At 39.5% G+C, this 19,738-nt stretch overlaps 1 protein-coding gene across 3 annotated transcripts in view; it reads left to right on the forward strand.

Moving 5' to 3' along the window:
* The window catches only part of PTCHD4 (patched domain containing 4), a 180,367-nt gene that overhangs the window by 42,113 nt on the left and 118,516 nt on the right, over positions 1 to 19,738 (forward strand). For all 3 annotated transcript variants that reach the window (XM_053904813.1, XM_019457366.2, XM_053904814.1), the window contains one exon: positions 15,442 to 15,922. In XM_053904813.1, the coding sequence (XP_053760788.1) occupies positions 15,442 to 15,922 (481 nt within the window). The remainder of the gene's footprint in view (positions 1 to 15,441; positions 15,923 to 19,738) is intronic.

The following is a 19,738-nucleotide window of genomic DNA, read 5'->3' on the forward strand; positions in this document are numbered from 1 at the left end:
ATATCTGCTATCAGTGAGGAAGATGAGATGCATTGGGTTTATATTAATACCGTAATAGACACAGTGCTCTTGGCATTCTTGAATAGACGTCAGTGATGCCTGTGATATGTTAAAGAATACCGGAAAGAACGAGTAGGGTAGTATCTACAGAAAGCATGAAATGTTGTAATGAAACAAACATATTAAAATCAAAGTGTGCTGCAAATTCTTTTGATGAAATTATATTCCTTTGGGAATCCAGTAGGGTGATAAGATACTGGGTCAGCAAACACAATATGAAACAATGTGAATGTGGAATCACCTCATCTGCCTTTTGCATGCTGCCATTTTATGTATGAAATGTACATAAAGGTGATAAAATAGAGAGGCTATGACAGGCTCCTTCATGGTTTCACCAGGTGCTCTTTGTTACAGAAGGACAGTTCAGTGAGCGCACCCTCACCCCCCCAGCCGTATTGTAGAATCAGGAGGTTTGGTTCTTGCTTCCATCATCCCATCGTAGTCCTGGCTGCACAGAGTGCCACAAAGCTGCAGGGTCTCTTTCTACAATGGAATTTGTCACATCTAGAAGCCCACCTGTTTGGTGCCGGGAATAAAAGCAGATGGCAGTGCTGACATGCAGGCCTGACTAAATTCCTGAACCCAATGAACACTGGGATGCCCGCTGCGGAGGAGAGTAAATTTCATGAGCTCAGTTTCCCAGTGAATTTGGTCTGATATTGAATTGTTTTCCAAAATAGAAAAAGCCAATGTTTAGGTGGTCATATGGAGTATATTAAGGAGAAATCAAACCAACCATTTTAGGTTTCCCCTAAAAGTACCAGATGCAGAGGTGCTTGGATGGTTCAGTTGATTAAGACTCTTGATTTTGGCTCAGGTCGTGAGCTCACGGTTTGTGGGATTGAGCCCTGTGTCGGGCTCCACACTGACAGCATGGAGCCTGCTTGGGATTCTCGCTCTCTCCCTCTCTCTCTGCCCCTCCCCTACTCATTCTCTCTCTCTCTCAAAATAAATAAACTTAAAAAAATATTTAAAAAATACAAGATGCAGTCTGTCTCCTGAATCTGCGTTAAGCTGGGACCAAGCTCTAAGTCATATAGAGAGTGGACCCTCAGGACTAGAACAGATACTTAGGAACTTTTGTTCCTCCCTTTAGTTAAATATACCCTAATTAGGGAGCCCTGGATACTTCCTGTACTTGTAGTATAGGCTAAGGGTAGATGGGATGTTTTTGCTGCCAAGGGCCATGCTGTTTTTATTTCATTTTTTTTTTAATTTTTTTAACGTTTATTTATTTTTGAGACAGAGAGAGACAGAGAGAGACAGAGCATGAACGGGGGAGGGCCAGAGAGAAAGGGAGACACAGAATTGGAAGCAGGCTCCAGGCTCTGAGCCATCAGCCCAGAGCCCGACGCAGGGCTCGAACTCACGGACCGCACGCGAGATCGTGACCTGAGCTGAAGTCGGTCACTTAACCGACTGAGCCACCCAGGCGCCCCTGTTTTTATTTCATTTTAATATCACTGAATCACTCAACTGTCATTTTGTAGTTAGATAATAACTCTTGATAGAGCCTTTACAAAATAACAAATGGGGTGCCATCCCTCTTCAAATACCATCAAACTTATTTCTCATAATAATACTTATGAGCTAGACAGCCCCCTTTCATAACTAACAAAAGAGGCTCAGAGAATCTAAGAAACTTTCCAAAACTCACAGTGATCTTAAGTAGCCAAATCAGCACTCAACCCCAAGTTCTCCAAACTGTAAAACCAAACTGCTAATGTCAGACATGTGGCGTGTGATACCTCCGGAATATGTTGTAGGTCTGAAGAATGGGGAAGAGATCTCAGTTTATTTCTTAACACCTTGTAAGGATAGGGTTCGAGAGAATTCTCTATGCTGAAGTGTTATGCTTTGGAAAGAAAGGTAGTGATTTGCTGAAGAAAAAATATATCGATTGTCCAATTATGCGAAATGGGACTGCTGAAACTTGGCACTATTTGGAAAATTCAGCATAAATTGAAACCAACCTGAAACAAGAGCACAATTTTGATGAGAAGCATTGTCTCCAAACTTCATGATATAGAGCTAGGAGATATTAGAACTGACACGGCCAAGAGGGATGTTTATGTGTGGCTGGAAGAAGCAGCAATCATGTTTATGTAGTGGAGGCAATCAAACTCCCAGAGGCTAGAATGTGGGTTGACCCCTTAAAATTGGCCTAATTTTGAATGGTAAATTTACAGTGATGATTACTTTCATTACAATGAAACTGTCTGCCTTAGTATTTTCCCCTACTGAATAAAAACCCCTATTGCATAAAAAGTAATTCAATTGCCAAAACATTTTGGTATAATCCATCATATATGCTTTTAGTCACTGTAATTGACTACCACCTAACTTATTAAGGTCACCATATGTCCCAAACCAAAAATAAGAATATGGCATCAAATAATGAATATATTAATTGAAAAGCATCACATGAGTATAAAATGACACATGGGGGCACCTGGGTGGCTCAGTTGGTTAAGCTTCTGATTTCAGCTCAGGTCATGATCTCACGGCTTGTGAGTTCCAGCCCTGCACTGGACTCTGTGCTCACAGCTCTTAACCTGGAGCCTGCTTAGGATTCTGGGTCTTCCTCTCTCTCTGCCCCTCCCCCACTTGTGCTCTGTCTCTCTCTCAAAAATAAATAAACATTAAAAAAATATTTAAATAAAAACACATATATTTGAATGTTGCATGACTTTGTCTGATTCAGATAATAAAATAACATGAAATTTTACCTTCCTTACTAAAGCTAAAGTCTATACAGTCATTATGCATAACTTAATGTGCTTCTGACTTATTTCCTCACTTTAAGTGGGTTACTTCTTTCCTATATCAGGCAAGTATTTGTATGTAGATATTTTTATTTTTTAATATTAGACTTAAACAAAGACAACTAGAAAAGCAGTTCTTTCTCTTTCAAGCAACACAAGCAGAAAATTATTTTCGAAGTCTTCAAAGATTTTTGGATAATCTTTTGCAAAAAGCACACACTTCGCTTTTGGATTAATTTTTTACTCAGGTATCTTAAAAGTGCACCTCCTAAAGGTGTCCAGATGCTCCTTTGACGGATATCCAAGAATATAGAGTTTAAAACAAAGATCAGCCCATGCACTTGAGAAAAATATGTCACATCAACCCAGAAAATGTTAACGCCCTTGCAAAGGTGAGCCATTACACCCTCATCTCCTATGCTGAGAGAAGGAATATTTAACTCCCACATGGAGCTGTGAGATAGGAGAGTCCTTGCTTTCTTAGCTTTATCAAAAGGCTTTCAATTATTTTAATATCTTTGAGGTTGGATACCTTGGTAGTAGTAAAGAACAATTTCATGGATCTCATTAGAATGTGTATCACACATGATACTTTCAAAGCATGTCTGTCCTTTGGGGATTAAAAAGGAAAGGTAATTTAGTGAAGATAAAATGGACTTAAGCAAGCATTGTATTCTTTATCTAGCATTTTACTGACATAGTTCAATAATTATCCTTCACTGTGGCTTCTAGGTAGTTGTCTTTCAAATACAGGAAGGACAATGACGGGAGCGGGAGGGGGAGGAAAACTGAAAGAAAGGGTTCAGAGGGGAGGAGAGAGAGGGAAAAAAGCAGAAGAAGCAGGAGAAGTAGAAGAGAAAGGAAATGGAGCAAGGAAGAGGTGGGGAGGTTGTTCATATAAGACAATGAGAGATCAAGATCTGATTTATCTTCGGTAGACACGCAAGGGTGTTACTTTTGTTTTATCAAAGGACACAGCTAACCTCACCCACACAACTGCAAATAAAGGCTACTTTTTCCGTTTCACATTCTTTCACAATATGTCAATTCCTCTACCTTTCCTTGAAATACGTGCCCCAAGTTCATTTCCTTTAGCTTGAGAAATGTTTCACCTTCATTTTCTATCTTCTCTAAATCTGGAAGGCTAGTCAGAGCAATGGTAAAAGGCAACATGTATGACTCATCAGTAGAGGCCCCTTTGAATGAAAATTTTATACAATCTTGGAAAACAAAGAAAAATAGAAATTAGAAGAAATTAGAAAAATGGAGTTCATAAATGGCAGTGCTATCTCCACATTGCATAAATCAACAGCATATTTCCCGGAAGTTTTGACCAACCTCATAGTCTAGACCTCTGTGGTTACAATGGTCTAGATATTTCAAGAAAGAAGGAAAGTTTCTGCTGAGAGTGATGTTTTATGGACAGCAAATCCTGTACATAATGGGTCAATTAATTTGGCTTCTGTTTTCAGATTAAAAAATGCATGGGAAGGAATGATACAAAGACAAAAATTAAAAAGAACCTCATGAGGGTCAGTTTGGAACTCAAGTTCAAAGGAAGAAAAGTGACATTAAGCCACCAAGGTTCTCATGATCTTTTCTTTGCCAAGAAAATACCACAGCACCAGTGCAAGGTCAAATCAGCTTGAGAGTTTGAGTGTTAGCTGTTGCAGGGAGTATGGCCAGAGTCACAGAAGATGAGTCCTCAAAGTGCAGTGAAGTGAAGGTCCTCATAGTCGAGTGGGAATGAGGCCCTGACTCCAGAATGAAGCTTCTTTTATTAGGATAATTGCTAAAGACTACATGCATAAACTCAGCTAAGCAAGTGTGTTATTCAATCTAATGGTTTAGCTTTTCAAGGTTGAATTTTGAGTTAATTGGTTTCTATAACACTAGGAAGGGTCAGGTGTGAAGGAGGATCCAGCCCTGGACAATGTTAATGGCTCTAGGCGTTCCTTATGACCCGCGCGTTGTTCAGCTGTGTAAACACGTCCTAAGGCCTTGCACCTTCTCCAGCCCTTCCCTTTGGAAGTCTTCTCCTTTGATCCTTCTCTCCTGCATCTCCAACAGTTAGCACTATACCCTACCCTAGAAGCCAGGAATCTGTTGTTATTTAACTGTAACTTTAAGTAGACCACTGTTGTTCATTATATTTCAGTGGGCAAAACCACAGTCCTTCAGGGAGAAGAATGAACCATCATAACTTAAGTTGACTTAGAAGCCACAAGGCAGATTGCTTAAGACTTGAGCCCGGAAATAAATTGCTTCTTGGCCCTCCCTCCTCTTCCACTGCTTGTCTAAGTGAAGTGTGATCAGAAATCAAACCTAATTTATCCTTCCCATTCCTAACTACCCTTTATACAGTTCCCTTAACATACTTATTTTTTATCATTTTTGTTGATGAGTCCATAGTTTTTCAAATATATATATATATATATATATATATATATATATATATAATAGCCCAACTAACCAAGAAAGCAGATGTGATCTATAATTTCATACCAAATAAGAGCCAATGTGTAAGTTTTGATGATTTCCTTTGAATATTTTTACATGCGTATTTATTTTTACATGGTTGAGATCATGCTGTATGTATATAATTTTGCAGCCCTCAGCAGTTATCTGCATTCCTCAGCAATGTCTTCTGAGTTCCAATTTTCTCTGCTGCTTTATTTTCTCACCATCTTATAGGCTTTGTTTCTATAACAAAAGTACAAACTCTTCCAAGGAAGAGACTTTTTTCTTTCTGTGTATTTGTCCTTATCTTGTTTTCTATGCACACACTAGCAATTTGCCTTCCCAGACACTCAGTGCATATATTGTTTGAATTTGTGAGATTTATGGGAACCATTAGAAGTAAATCACTGTTAGCAACTCCTGCACCTGTAGGAAGGAAGGTTTTCTCCAAGAAGTTCTAGCACTCAGGAAGACATGGTTCTTTGGAAAAAACCCAGGTGTGGGGAAAACTTATTTTCCAGAATAGTGTGAATTCCATAAAATTTTTTTAAAAAATAATGTTCGTACAATCAGGTAGGTCTTGGCTTAAATAAAGCTGTGAGGAAGGCAAGAAAACAATCCCATGCTCCCTTTCTAGTGTCTGTCTCCATCCCAAGGCACACCTAAGGCTGATTTTTCACACTGCTGTCAAAGACAGCTTTTGAATAAAGCAAATCTCCATACTCACTACCAGTACTCATTTCTGCATCGCCCTCCCCACCCCCACTGTAAATTCCAGTCATTCTCCAAGTCCCTGGAACACAACATGCATATTCTCCTTTCGAGGCCTTTGCATATGCTGTTCCCTCTGCCTGGAAGATCCTCCTTCCCCATGTCCACCCCATCTTCATCTGGACAATTGTTACTCATGCTTCAGGGCTCAGCTAAGATGCACCCCTTTTCAGAAAGTCTTCTTAGTCCCTGCTAGGCTAGACAATTGCTTTTCAGTGCTTCCTTAATACCTATATATTTTTAAATGCCTTTCTGCTCATTTGTATCCCCCTCCCACTCCACCCCAAAGGCTTTCTGAAGAGAGGAACTGTCGCAGTTCACCATTCTAACCTCAACATCTGGCTGACACAGAGCAGGTGTTCACTGAATGTGTCTTCAATGAATGAATGACTCTACCCTTCTTGACTGTTTCCCTGCGTGTGTCATGTCCTCGAGCACACCAAGACTTCACCACACTGCTGCCCCAGGTAGTTACCTGCAATACCTCTGCCTTTGACCCTTCCTCTTTCCCATTTCTGTGAGGACCTTTGGAGCTCTACTCTGCCTCAGTAGGTTGTTAGTCTGTAGGTTGTTCGTCTGATCAACTTTTCCACTCAGAGGTGCTAATGACTCGGATGTCATCCTCCTGATACAGCATGTGACTGTAAACTAGAATGTTTGGGGGAGAGAGTTTCCCCCAAAAGAAAGGCAAGAGTAGGACTTTCAATCCTTCTCCTGAAGGGGGCATTGCACTTGAGGCCTTTGTGCATTCCACAAACGTTCCCCTGTGACTGATGGCCAGCTTCCTTTATGGAGAATTGCATCAAAGCTAAATGTCCTTTGATATGGAACACTTGCCCGTGAGTGGTTATACTGATGCCTTTGTGAGAGACTCACTGAAAATAGTCCTATTGCTTTCAAATGAAATTTTTGGGATAGGGTCACTAAGATGAATTACAGAAAAAACAAAAAGTTCTTTGTTATATGCCTCACATTTAATGTACATGTTAACTCTACTTCCATACTTTTAAAATAAATTTGTGTACAGATTTTGCATCAGTAAAGGAGAAATTAAATGTATTTATCCAATTTTGTGATAAGTAAACAAATAACTGAAGACAGGGTACTCATGACATGGAGAGCTGAAGAGAAAATGAATTTTACTGAATAAGAAATCAATTCATCTAGGCTACTGAGAGATGATTTACATCTAGGTAAAATCGGGCAAACTCTTGATGTTTTTCCATTGGAGAAGCATTCTCTCTGGAAACTACTCCAAGAGAGAAAAGCTACTGGGTCCAGATTTTAAAGAAGATAAAAAGCTTCTTGTTTCTATGGAAATGAACATGGGTCATCTTGTGTTTCTTCTTCCTTCTTATTTCTTTTTCCCTTAGGGTAGATTTTTCTAGCCTACTTCGGAGTGTCTAATGACTTCACCAGAGATGAATCATTAAATACGGAGCTAATGAAACCTTTAGAAATAATATAAGCCAAGCCTTTTATTTTTGAGATGGAGTTGCTATCCCGAGAAGTCATGCCCTGTCACCTTGCCGTATAGTAGCAGAACTGGAACTTGGAGTCAGACACTTGGATTCTGGGCCCTGTGTTCTCTCATCACATTACAGATATTTGCTGGGAAATGTAGAATAATATTAGATGTCTCAGTGAATAAACAGCATCATTCAAACATTTAATGTATGACATATTAATAAGAATAATATCCAACACTTTCTGAGTACTATTCTAAATGCTTTATATACATTAGCACACTTGATCCTCACAATGCCTTATGATTCTTATTTTTTTTAAATGTTTATTCAGTTTTGAGAGACAGAGAGAGAGTGTGAGCGGGGGAGGGGCAGAGAGCGAGGGGAGACACAGAATCCGAAGCAGGCTCCAGGCTCTGAACTATCAGCACAGAGCCCAACGTGGGGCTCGAACCCATGAACCATGAGATCATGACCTGAGCTGAAGTCGGCCACCCAATGGACTGAGCCACACAGGTACCCCAACGTTTCTTACTTTAACCAGTAACAAAACTGACATCCAGACAGCTCCACACCTTGTCCATGTTGACACTGGTTCTCTAAGCAAGACGGTTGGATTCTCGAGTCTGTACATAACTGCTGTATTATACTTCCTTTCATTCAAATATATTCTTAAACTATTCAAACATAGGTGCAGCTGTGTTAGGAACATGCCTGACGGAGTCAGAAAGAGGAATAAGTGATTGGCTGTGCCACTTAGTAGAACCTTATTCCTTCCTCTTGCTACGAGCCTGTGTCCTCTTTGGTGAGTTGAGGCTACTCCAACAAAGCACTTTCTCATAAAATGACCTAGGATAATGCAAAGAAAGTTCTTAAGTCATAAAACTGAGTCTGCCACGTGTGTTAAAAAGTGATATGCTAGAGTGTATTCTTAAACTTCTATTCCGGTAGGCTAAAGTTCATATTTCATTTCAACAATACAAACCTTATTTTTTTAACTTTGCTATTTGAAAAAAAAAAATACACACTTGCACTACCCTAGCTTAGTAATATGACATAAGAAATTTAATTTGTTCTTTATTAGGGCATTTCAATGTTTTAAAGTCATTTTCAAAATGACTATATGTTAGTTAACATATTATGAATGACTATATGACTATATGACAAAATGACTATATGACTATATGTTAGTTAACATATTAATAACTATATGTTAGTTAACATATAGTGTAGTAATGGTTTCAGGAGTAGCATTTTGATTCTTTTTTCTTTAAATACCTTATAGGAACCTTCTTTTTCATTATTTGCTTGTTTCTACTAAATATGAAACTCTGGTGAGGAAATCCAAGATAGCTGAGGATTTCATTTAATGGCAGTTTATTCTACAATATTTGATATTGAGAATAAAACAAAGAGACATAAGTTCAGAAATAAATAGGAGGGAAATCTTATTTAAACAAACAAGCAAACAAAATAACAACAAACCTTACCATTTTGTTAGAAATATCACTGCCTTGTTGAACATCTGACTCTTGGTTTCGGCTCAGGTCATGATCCTAGGGTCATGGGATTGAGACCCGTGTTCGGCTCCGCACTGAGTAGGAAGCCTGCTTGAGTTTCTCTCTCTCCTTCTGCCCCTCCTCTGCTCTCTAAAATTAAAAATTAAAAAAGGGGGGCTCCTGGGTGGCTCAGTCGGTTAAGCGTCCGACTTCGGCTCAGGTCATCATCTCGCGGTCCGTGGGTTCAAGCCCCACGTTGGGCTCTGTGCTGACAGCTCAGAGCCTGGAGCCTGTTTCAGATTCTGTGTCTCCCTCTTTCTCTGATCCTCCCCTGTTCATGCTCTCTCTCTCTCTGTCTCAAAAATAAATAAACGTTAAAAAAATTTTTTTAATAAAAATTAAAATTAAAAAAGAAGAAATATCGCTGTCTTCTATACACGGGAAGATTTTCTTTTCAGCAATACGAGACAACTGATAATCTAAAAGTTTCCAATATCCTTGCAGTGTCTACTTCATCAAAAATCAGTGAAATCTGAAATGCAATTGTCTTGGACAGAGGTCTGCAGCTAAATTATCTTGCAATCCCAGAAAGTATCTTGATGTCAACCTAGCACATACATTGAGCAGATATGACACTTACTCCCTTATAATTTCAAAGCATCACTGAGTAATTTTTTTTCTCTGTCCAATAGTTTGTGACATTAATGTCTCTTTCCTCTCCTATCTCTTGAAGAATTTATTCTTTGATCTTGTCTCTGAGAGTCTTAATTGCCTTTTCCACTGTAGAGCTTTGGATTGGGTGGTAATTTTTAAAAGCTACTAAGTAGTTACTGTAAACTGAATAAGACCTAAAGAATTCAAGATATTTTTTTTCTTCTTCTGACATTACTGCTCCTGGAGAGAGAATATGATGAGATGCTTTGTGGCTGTGAGGTAGCATCATGACCTGTAAATGCACTGATTCACCTTGGAACAATTTACCTACCACAGACTGCCTGGGCTGACTTTTTTTTTTTTTTTTTTTTTTTTTCATGCTGCATCAACAACCTGAAATACCGCAGGGACTTCCTAATGGAACTCTTTCCTTTAAAGTCACCCTTACTGCCTAAATCATCTCCCATGGTACAGTGAGAAAGCACTCCAAAAAGTAAAGTGTGCGGTTCCCTGCTTAAAACTCACAGTGGTTTCTTACTGCAGAACAGTTAACTCCGGCTCCCTAATAAGGCTTTCCTGGCTCTTAAATTTAAAAGACCTTGCTTTGCTCTCTAGCCTCAGACCTCATCTTTTCCTTCAGTTCCTTGAACACTTTGGCTGTCCTTTGCCCCCAGACCTGCATGCAAATCCTTTTTTTAAGTACTCACTAAGTCCCCCTGCCAGTAGACTATCTTACTCTACATGTTTGGTGTGCAATGAAAATAGAGGAAAAAACATATTTTAGGGAAATGTTACAGTAGAGTAAGGAGATTGGAAAAAAAGGTAAAATTTATGGGTTTTTTTCCTGTACCAGCCTCCAATTTCTATATACACCTTTCTTCATCCGAGACCCGATTGTCCTCAGACACTTTGAGCTGTCTCTTGCTTTTCCTGTTCTTAATAAAATAGTGTCTATAACAATAATGCATGGGGGCACCTGGGTGGCTCAGTCAATTGAGCATCTGACTTCAGCTCAGGTCATGATCCCATGGTTTGGGAGTTCAAGCCCCGCGTCAGGCTCTGCACTGACAGCTCAGAGCCCGGAACCTGCTTCGGATTCTGTCTCCTTCTCTCTCTGCCCCTCCCCCACTCGTGATCTGTCTCTCTTCTTCTCTCAAAGATAAAAACAAACATTAAAAAAAATAACGTATGATTAGTTTTATACACCTCAGGGTGAACTGAGTTAAATATTATGGGATGTTCATTATATACCAGGCTGTGTTCTAAACCCCGGGAAATTGTCAGTGAGCAAGATAGGAAAGGTGTCAGCTCTCAGCGAACACACATGCTAGTTGAAGGAACATTTGAATGGTTCAATAAGATCACTTCAGACAGAAATCCTTTGTAGGGAGAAGACAAAATAGGAGCATATCATAAAGCGAGGGCTGGGAAGGAAGTGTCTAGTTTAGAGCATGCGGTTCAAATGTTCTCTTTAAAGGTAAGACCTCCGTGAAGAAGTAGCCCTGGCCATAGAAGAGTAGAGGAAGGCATTCCAGGCAGAGGGCATGGCAGGTGCAAAGGCCATGTGGTGAAAGTTGGGGTGTTGAAGGAATAGGAAGGAAGACAGGAAAGCTGGAATAGAATTCATGGGGAGAAGAGTGGTGGGGGACAAGGTCTGAGGCTCAGCCAGCGGTGGGACATGCAGAGCCTTGCAGACCTGGTAAGGAATTCTCATTTCTTCCCAGTGCAAGTGGAAGCACGTAGAAGATTATAAGTGCATAAGTGGTGTCATCTCATTTAGAGTTGTGCACATGGGCTCTGGCTTCGATGTGCAGAAACGGACAAGCAGAAGTGGGCACAAGAAGAGCAGAAGTGGGCACAAGGATGTGGAGTTAGGAACTTCAGTTCACCTCCTGTTAGTGATGTCTGTTCAATTCAGCGAAACACTGAAACAGGAGAGCATTGAAAGTGATGTGTTACCATTTTGTCATGTTTTTAAGGTTTATCTTCGGGCCAACAAATGTGATTTCTGTACTTAAAGGAATCTTAGAATTTGCGTAAGAGGTTTTGTTGGAAAAGGAGGAAGTTGAATCAACATGCATGTAAGCAATTAAGCATCAGACTTTGGCTCAGGTCACAATCTTGCAGTCCGTGAGCTCAAGCCCCGTGTTGGGCTCTGTGCTGACAGCTCAGAGCCTGGAGCCTGCTTCAGATTCTGGGTCTCCCTCTCTCTCTGCCCCTCCCCCACTCATGCTTTATCTCTCTCTCTCTGTCTCAAAAATAAATAAACATTAAAAAAAAAGAACAGTTAGTGGGGACTGGGAACCAAAGTGGCCTCCCTGAAGTCAGCCCCACAGGATTCTAGAAAGTTCTGGATTTGAAATCAGAAGAATTGCATTGGAACCCTGGGTTCATCACTTTGACTAACAGGTCTGCCTTCTCTGAGCCTCTACATTTGCTCACCTGTTAAACACAAATGTCCTACCTGGTGATTGGTAAGATTTTGTTATGCTATAAAAATAATTAATTCATGGCTCTATTATAATGATATCATTTCTGGCCTTCACATCTGACTTTATAGGTAGTATTTTGATAGGATAATAGAGCTGAAAATTATCTTCAACATTATGTAAACATTTACTCCTATATTCATATCTGCTCATTTAGAGATGAGAAAATGGAAACCTACAAGGGGAAATGAACCAGCCAAGGGTTTCTTAGCCAGTTAGCCTGAGACCTGTGCTGCAGGCCAGGTCACAGGACTCCTGATTAGGTGTTCTTGGCACTAACCCCCCCTGACTGCTTACAGGTCCAGGGAAGTTCTGCCCAGAGGATAATTACAATACATGTTTTATTCATTCTCTATTTCTCCTACCAATGAACTGTTAAAGTTGGGAAACTGACAAACTCTTCTACCATCCCTTACAAAACAGTAGAATTTTGCCTTACAAAAATATGCTCAGTATAGTTCTGAGAAACATTGGGATGATTTCTCAAGATCATATAGGATGACTGGGCCAATGGCTTGTACAAAATGTGAACCTTTCAGCACAGCTTTCTGTTCAAGGACGTCTAAAGACTTTGTTTATTTTGTTCTGGTGCATGGAGTAGAACAAATTAAGAGAGAAAAATTCATTCTATTAGTTACATCCATTTAAATATAATGGGATGAAAGCGTATCTCTTATGAGGTAATTTTTGTAAGAAATGGCAATTAGACAACTTCAAAAGGGGGGTGAGCAGTTAGCCAAACTCAATAAAGATCAGTTGTTTAAAAATCTGTGTTTTGCCTTCTGTAGACTTTTGACTTTTGTCCAGGCACATTATCAGTGCCCTCTTTGATCCACTATAATCTCCAAATGAGGCCTGAGGGACGCATAAATCTTTGTTCCGCTGTTAAAGATCCCTGAGAAATCTTTTTGATGACAAGAATGAGTAAAGACAGATGGAACGCACATTCTTAAGTGAATAAATATAGCTTTTAAAATACTTTCTCTTTCAAATAATCAAAAGCACATGTCAACATCACAGGCAGGATTTCAAAGAAGTAGAAACCAGGGTGGAACTAAAAATTATACCAAGCTTAAACCAAAAATAAACAAGCCTAATGAGAGCAAGAGTGGAAATTCTTTAAAGAGTGGAAACCATATTCCAGTCTCTCAGTGCTGGGACAAGATGCCCACTCCTTCTTTGAAGCTTTCCTACTGTTTCACTTGCAGCTCATCAGACAAGCCCACAAGGTTTCAAAAAGAGAGAGTGGGGAAACTCCAGCTGGAATTTCAGGTTTTTCATATATATATATGGGATATATATATATATATATATATATATGGAATATATATATATATATATATATATATATATATATGGAAAAAGATGGAAAGTTTACAAAGATACAAAGATGCCTTGGAAGGGGGAGACTTTCCAAGCAAAGGAAGGAAAAAAAAACCTCAAATCAAATTCTTATTTAGAAATAAATTGTTCATTTAGAGTTGGTCAGGTTGTATTAAGCAGAAAAAATTGCTTTTACTTAACGTATAGGGGCAAATGGGTATGTGAAATGACTATGAAATTTCCTCCTCACAAATCTTAATGATACCACTAACAACATTTGTACTTGCTGTAAATTTTTCAAAATTTTTTGTGCCCGCAACACACTTTCAAGTATGATAGTTACTTTAGTGCATGTTAAAAATACAAATAGGAACAAGTACCTCAGATACAGAGTCTGACTAAATGAGTCCATAATAACTGGTTACAGGTGTCTATTTGAGGGTAGAGTGCGCTGCAATTCTGTGATAACAACCACGGTTAGCAGATTGTTTGGGTTTGTTGCCCTTCTGCACTACCTTTCTAGAAAGAATTGTTTCCTGCTCTGCTTCTATGCTTTTATATCCTTGTGAGATAAATATCTTGCTTGACGTAGCAAATGCAGATTCTCCTCATGGCACTAAGTACCTTTGTGCCTGCATTTCACGTGGTACCTGCAGCACATTTTCAATGACATGTTCCATCTTGTGACCTGCTATTGGGCTCAGTATTGCATCTGACCACCATTGCCACTGAAGTAAATGACAGTTGTGGCAAAAAGAAAATATCCAAATTGATTTAAATTTGGTGATGGCCATCAGGGATTTCTTTCTGAGTGTTAAGGCACACCGGTTGATAATTACTGCTTTGAATTAAACAACTGCATATCTGGGGTTCATCGTGGCTCAGTGGGTTAAGCATCTGACTCTTGATCTTGGCTCAGGTCTTGATCTCATGGTTCATGAGTTTGAGCCCCGTATCAGGCTCCACACAGACAGTGCTGAGCCTGCTTGGGATCCTCTCTGTCTCCCTCTTTCTCTGCCCCCATCTCAAAACAAAATAAATAAACTTAAAATAATAAGTAAATAAACAACTCAGTATCTACCTTACTTGTACCTTAAAGAGGAGTGATCACTTCTCTTATAAATATCCTAGTCCTATGACCTTGTCTGCTCTACTTCATGTGAAATTCTAAAATCACAATGACTTTTGACAAGCCCACCTGAAATCTTATCAGTTTCATCGGGGGGGGGGGGGGGGGTTGTCCACTGTGTTCTATGGAGAAAAGGTCAACCTATGACTGAGGCAGGTGATTGGAGGGAACATCATGATGAGTGAGCAGGCGCTCACCTCATATTTAGAAAACATTTCAACACTCTTGTGTTAATTGTAAAAACAAAACAAATAGTATCTTCTATGTGGTGTGCAGTACACCGTTGCACCCCCAGGATCCCCAGAGTATAGATGTTTGTAATGTTCATGTGTGTTTGTGTGTGTTGGTGTAGGTGTGTGTGTTAACCCTGAAAAGCTTAGTGTATATTTACTAAATGGATTATTCTTCCAATTTTTGAAATGTTAACTCATGCCATGCTTCATGAAACTGAAGCTGAAAACTTTTGGCTGAAACTGAATCGTAAGACTTGATCCTGCATAAAGGAGTTATAATAGACTGCTACAGACAGAAATGATGGGAACGGGGGTAGGGACGGGATGGATCATTTCCCTATGCATGTGGCGAGTCTTGCATAGCTTCGTAATTCTCTTTGCATCTTTCTAATCCTGATCATCTTGCATGGGATTCCATGACACTCCAAAAGGTTAAATATAAAATCCTCACATGCCACTCCACCCACATCAGCTCCACGATTGCAAGAGCCATCCTCTGCCTTCATTGTGTTCCTTCACTTAGAGTAACAATCTGTTGTCTGGAATGTGCATCCCTCTGGTAACTGTAGTCTCTCCTTTTTCTGTTTTCAAGGATGGGAGGAACAGTTTTATTGGACACCAACTGGGCGGGGTAGTGGAAGTGCCAAACAGCAAGGACCAGCGGGTCAAGTCAGCCAGAGCCATTCAAATCACCTACTACCTCCAGACCTATGGTTCTGCCACCCAAGACCTCATAGGGGAGAAGTGGGAGAATGAGTTCTGTAAGCTTATGAGGAAGCTCCAGGAGGAGCACCAGGACTTCCAGCTCTACTCTTTAGCATCCTTTAGCCTCTGGAGAGACTTTCATAAGACCAGCATCCTGGCCAGAAGCAAGGTCCTGGTGAGCCTTGTGCTGATCCTGACCACAGCCACCCTCTCCAGCTCCATGAAGGACTGTTTGCGCAGCAAGCCCTTCCTGGGCCTCCTGGGGGTGCTCACGGTGTGCATCTCCATCATCACGGCAGCAGGGATCTTCTTCATCACCGATGGAAAGTACAACTCCACCCTGCTTGGAATTCCATTCTTCGCCATGGGTAACTATCCATCCTTGTGGTAATTGGATTCTTACCGATATGGGGCAAGGTAGTATATTTCTTGAATTCTCAGGCAGAAATCCGTTTTAATTTTGCACTGATGCGTCTGTGTGATTATGTAAAATCTTACTTGGGGTGGTGTCCGTTTCACCTTACTGGGCCTTTTGGAAATTTTAGGCTGACCAAGTCATCTTCCCATTTATGTTGGGGAATTGAGTGCTGTCAGGTATTTTTAGATTATACAATATTGGAATTCTCTAGTCTGCTTCTTCAAAAATGATAGGCCAGGGATAATGGAGTACGGAGCTAAGGAAACTCAACACTTAGTCTGAACAAACTTTTGTGGTTCGTATTCATGGGCATCTTCAAGTTGATGATGGTGAAGAGTGAATAGCGTAGGGTGAAAATTCAAAGAACCACTGACATGTTCTAATCTGAAAAACTCCTTCATTAATCTTGGCTTATTAATTCATTTCAAAAATTTTCCAGAAATTATACTCATTTACTTACCTCCATATTAGCTAAACCTTCCTGCTGCTGCTTAAAGGTGTCTCCCCCAATTTCTTACATCTCTGGTAAAAATAATTAATGAGCATCTTCACTCAAGATTATTCCTTCTTATAACTTTTCTCCTAGGCATACATAAATGTCTAGAAAATGCTTTATGAGTGTGTGTGTGGGATGTGTGTGTGTGTGTGTGTGTGTTCTCACAAAAAAGAAGATCAAGTCTGGGAAGAAATGTGAGTGATGGCTCAGCAACAAGACTGATGGAATGCATCAGAAAAGCCATGATAATGGTGATATCTGTGGTACTACAAAAGAGTTCTGTCAGATATGATATAATTCCCCACATGCAGTGATTTGGAGGTTGAGCTGTAATAATGGCCTCTACAAGGTGAACTGACATGAACAGGAGAGTCTTGAGCTGTAAAGTAAATGTTAAAATCAGCTATGAATTACAATTTTATTACTAAATAAAAAACCCCACAGGTATGTGGCCAAAGAGTCTTCCAGGTAATCCAGACCCTTTTTGTTTTCACTTTAACAAACATTTTTGAGAATACCACAAAACAGATTTATAGTGTAGGTACTGGGGTCAAACTTCTTTATCTGGAAACCCAAGTTCGTTGTGACCCCTAGTGAGTCAGTTCATCTCAGTAAGCCTCAGGTTACTCTCATATAAAATAAGGGTAATAATCGTATCACTTTCAAATAATTGTTGTTTGAATGGAGTAGAATACACCTAAAGCTTAGAACATACAGCAAATGCTTTGTAAATCTTATCAAGCTTTAAGTGAGCTGGATTAAATGATCAATAGGAAACAGCCCTTAGATTCAAGAAATTGAAAGTCATCCTGGATTTTGCATATCATCTTTAAATGCATGTTCATCTTGTTAACAAAAGTTTTTTTTTCTTTTTCCCAAAGAACTATATTAAAATTTGTTTGTACCAGTGATAAGGATGAGCCTAGATTTGAACCATTTAATACTTGTTTTTTGAGCTCAGTCTCTTGACTTGAAATAACAATATAAAATTCATAAGGAACATTCAGCATGATTCACAAATGCAGCATGGCTCATTCAAAATGACAAATTAGATACCTAAAACTGTGGCAATCTAAGTAGGTAATGGAAAGATTTATCAGGAAAATTATATGTTATATAGAATTCTATATTCAATACAAATAAGGAGAAAAATTGTCTCCAGTGGTGTTGAATTGTAGTATCAATTCTACAAAATCAAAGTGGTGTTTTCATTCTTTAAGGAAATAATAACATGTAAAGCCATAGCACTGAAGCAAATGCCCAGACCCTGAAACACATACTTTTCACACTTTTTTTTTCCTCTCTCAGTGTTATTTAAGATCATAACTCAACTCTGGACAGTGTAGGTGCAGACTCTAAGAAGCCTGGTGAATGGTTACTCTTCATGATTCATAGAATTCTGTCCTTAAAATGTTCTGATATAAACTTTTCTGGTATGTTCTGAAAACATAACTACAATAAACCTACCAATAAATACTTATTTCAGATATCTTTTCCATCAAGAAGGAGTTTGTTGGTTGTGCTTTGTTCTGTTTGTAAAATGATCCATAATGATAAAGATACCAAGATCAAGAACTAGCGAAATGAAAGGAATATCCTACAGGGCTAGGAAATCTGGGCTTTCATTCTAGTTTTTCCACTAACTTTGTATGTTTGATTTAACTTTGTCCCAGTTCTTCATATATTAAATGAAGGGTTTGGGCTTTTCAATCTCAAATTTTGAAGATCCTACAATATTATTCATTTCATTTTCTTTCTTTTTTAAAGTTATTTATTTATTTTGAGAGAGAGAGAGAGAGAGAGCAGGGGAAGGACAGAGAAAGGGAGAGAGAGAGAATCCCAAGCAGACTCTGCACTGTCAGCACAGAGCCCAATGTGGGGCTCAAACTACCAACTGCAAGATAATGACCTGAGCCGAAATCAAGAGTCAGACACTCAACAGACTGAGCCACCCAGGCACCCCTATTTATTTCATTTTCTACTGAAGCTAGATCATTCCTTTAATCATTCCTTTCTAATGTCATGTAAGGTATGCGTTATCCTCCAACCTCTAATCTCCATTCTCCTTTGTTGACTTCTAGTGTGTGTGTGTGTGTGTGTGTGTGTGTGTGTGTGCATATGAAAGGGGGGCGGGGAGAGGCTTTAGATAGAAAAACCACAACCTTGCATTCAGAGCACAACTCCATGAAGGTGATGAGGTGGAATGTGCTATTGAGCATCAGTAAATTCAGTTTGGCAGATCTATATCTTCTAGGGGTACACATGGCATTGGTTGAAAGTAGTCCTTTGATTGATTACATTGTATACGGTATCCAAACTGCATAATATGAAGTTAGTTGGGTGTAAGGCAAAGAAGCCCAACTCTTCTGGCAAACTTTTATGCCTATTCCTATCTTCCCACAAGGATTTATCTGAGGTAGTGAATATTCACTCCGCTGTGCCTCAAGATTCAAACCTTTTGTGTTCATTAAAACTTATCCCTGAAGCTGAATATGTCACTTATGATGTTCTGCTCTTCAGCTATCTTGTTTCTGACCACGTATCTTCCTTCTAGACTGCACCTGCCTTGTTCTTTTTTCTGATCATTCATCCACTTAATATCCCTGGTGCCATTTAAGAGCACATGTACTGTACTTTTATATCCTGCCATTTTTTTTTTGACAGAGAGAGCACGAGCAAGGGAGAGGGGCAGAGAGGAGAGAGAGAGAGAGAGAGAGAGAGAGAGAGAGAGAGAGAGAGAGAGAGAGAGAATCTTAAGCAGGATCCGTGTTCTACATGGAGCCCAACAGGGGGCTCGGTCCCATGACCCTGAGATCATGACTTGAGTCAAAATCAAGAGTCAGTCGCTCAACTGACTGAGCTAGAGCTACCCAAGCACCCCCTCCTGCATTTTTTAAACCTGTACCAATTTTTATATTTTGTCTGTAAGTGAATTCGTGTCTCTCAAATTGTATGTTCCAGATTTAGGTTTATAAAAGATGATCATAGGCATATGTATGACCTCTGGAATGACCTATTATGACTAAAATGACCCTATTTAACTCCAGCTTAACATCTTTTCTCTATGCAAACATAAAGCAATAAGAATGTCACTAATTTAATTTATAACTCATTGTCAGCCTTTTTTTTTTTACTTCATTTGCTTTGTGTGAATGTGTTTCCTCTTTCTGGAAGGAGAAATATGGGCTAATATTGCATACAGGTACCAACCTGGCTCCTTGCTGATCTTCTGTGGATAATTGCCAAAGACATTAGTAGCCTTGCTTCACT

The sequence above is a fragment of the Panthera pardus genome, unplaced genomic scaffold (genome assembly GCF_024362965.1).
Source record: "Panthera pardus isolate Hobbes unplaced genomic scaffold, ASM2436296v1 HiC_scaffold_17, whole genome shotgun sequence".
Taxonomy (NCBI): Eukaryota; Metazoa; Chordata; class Mammalia; order Carnivora; family Felidae; genus Panthera; species Panthera pardus.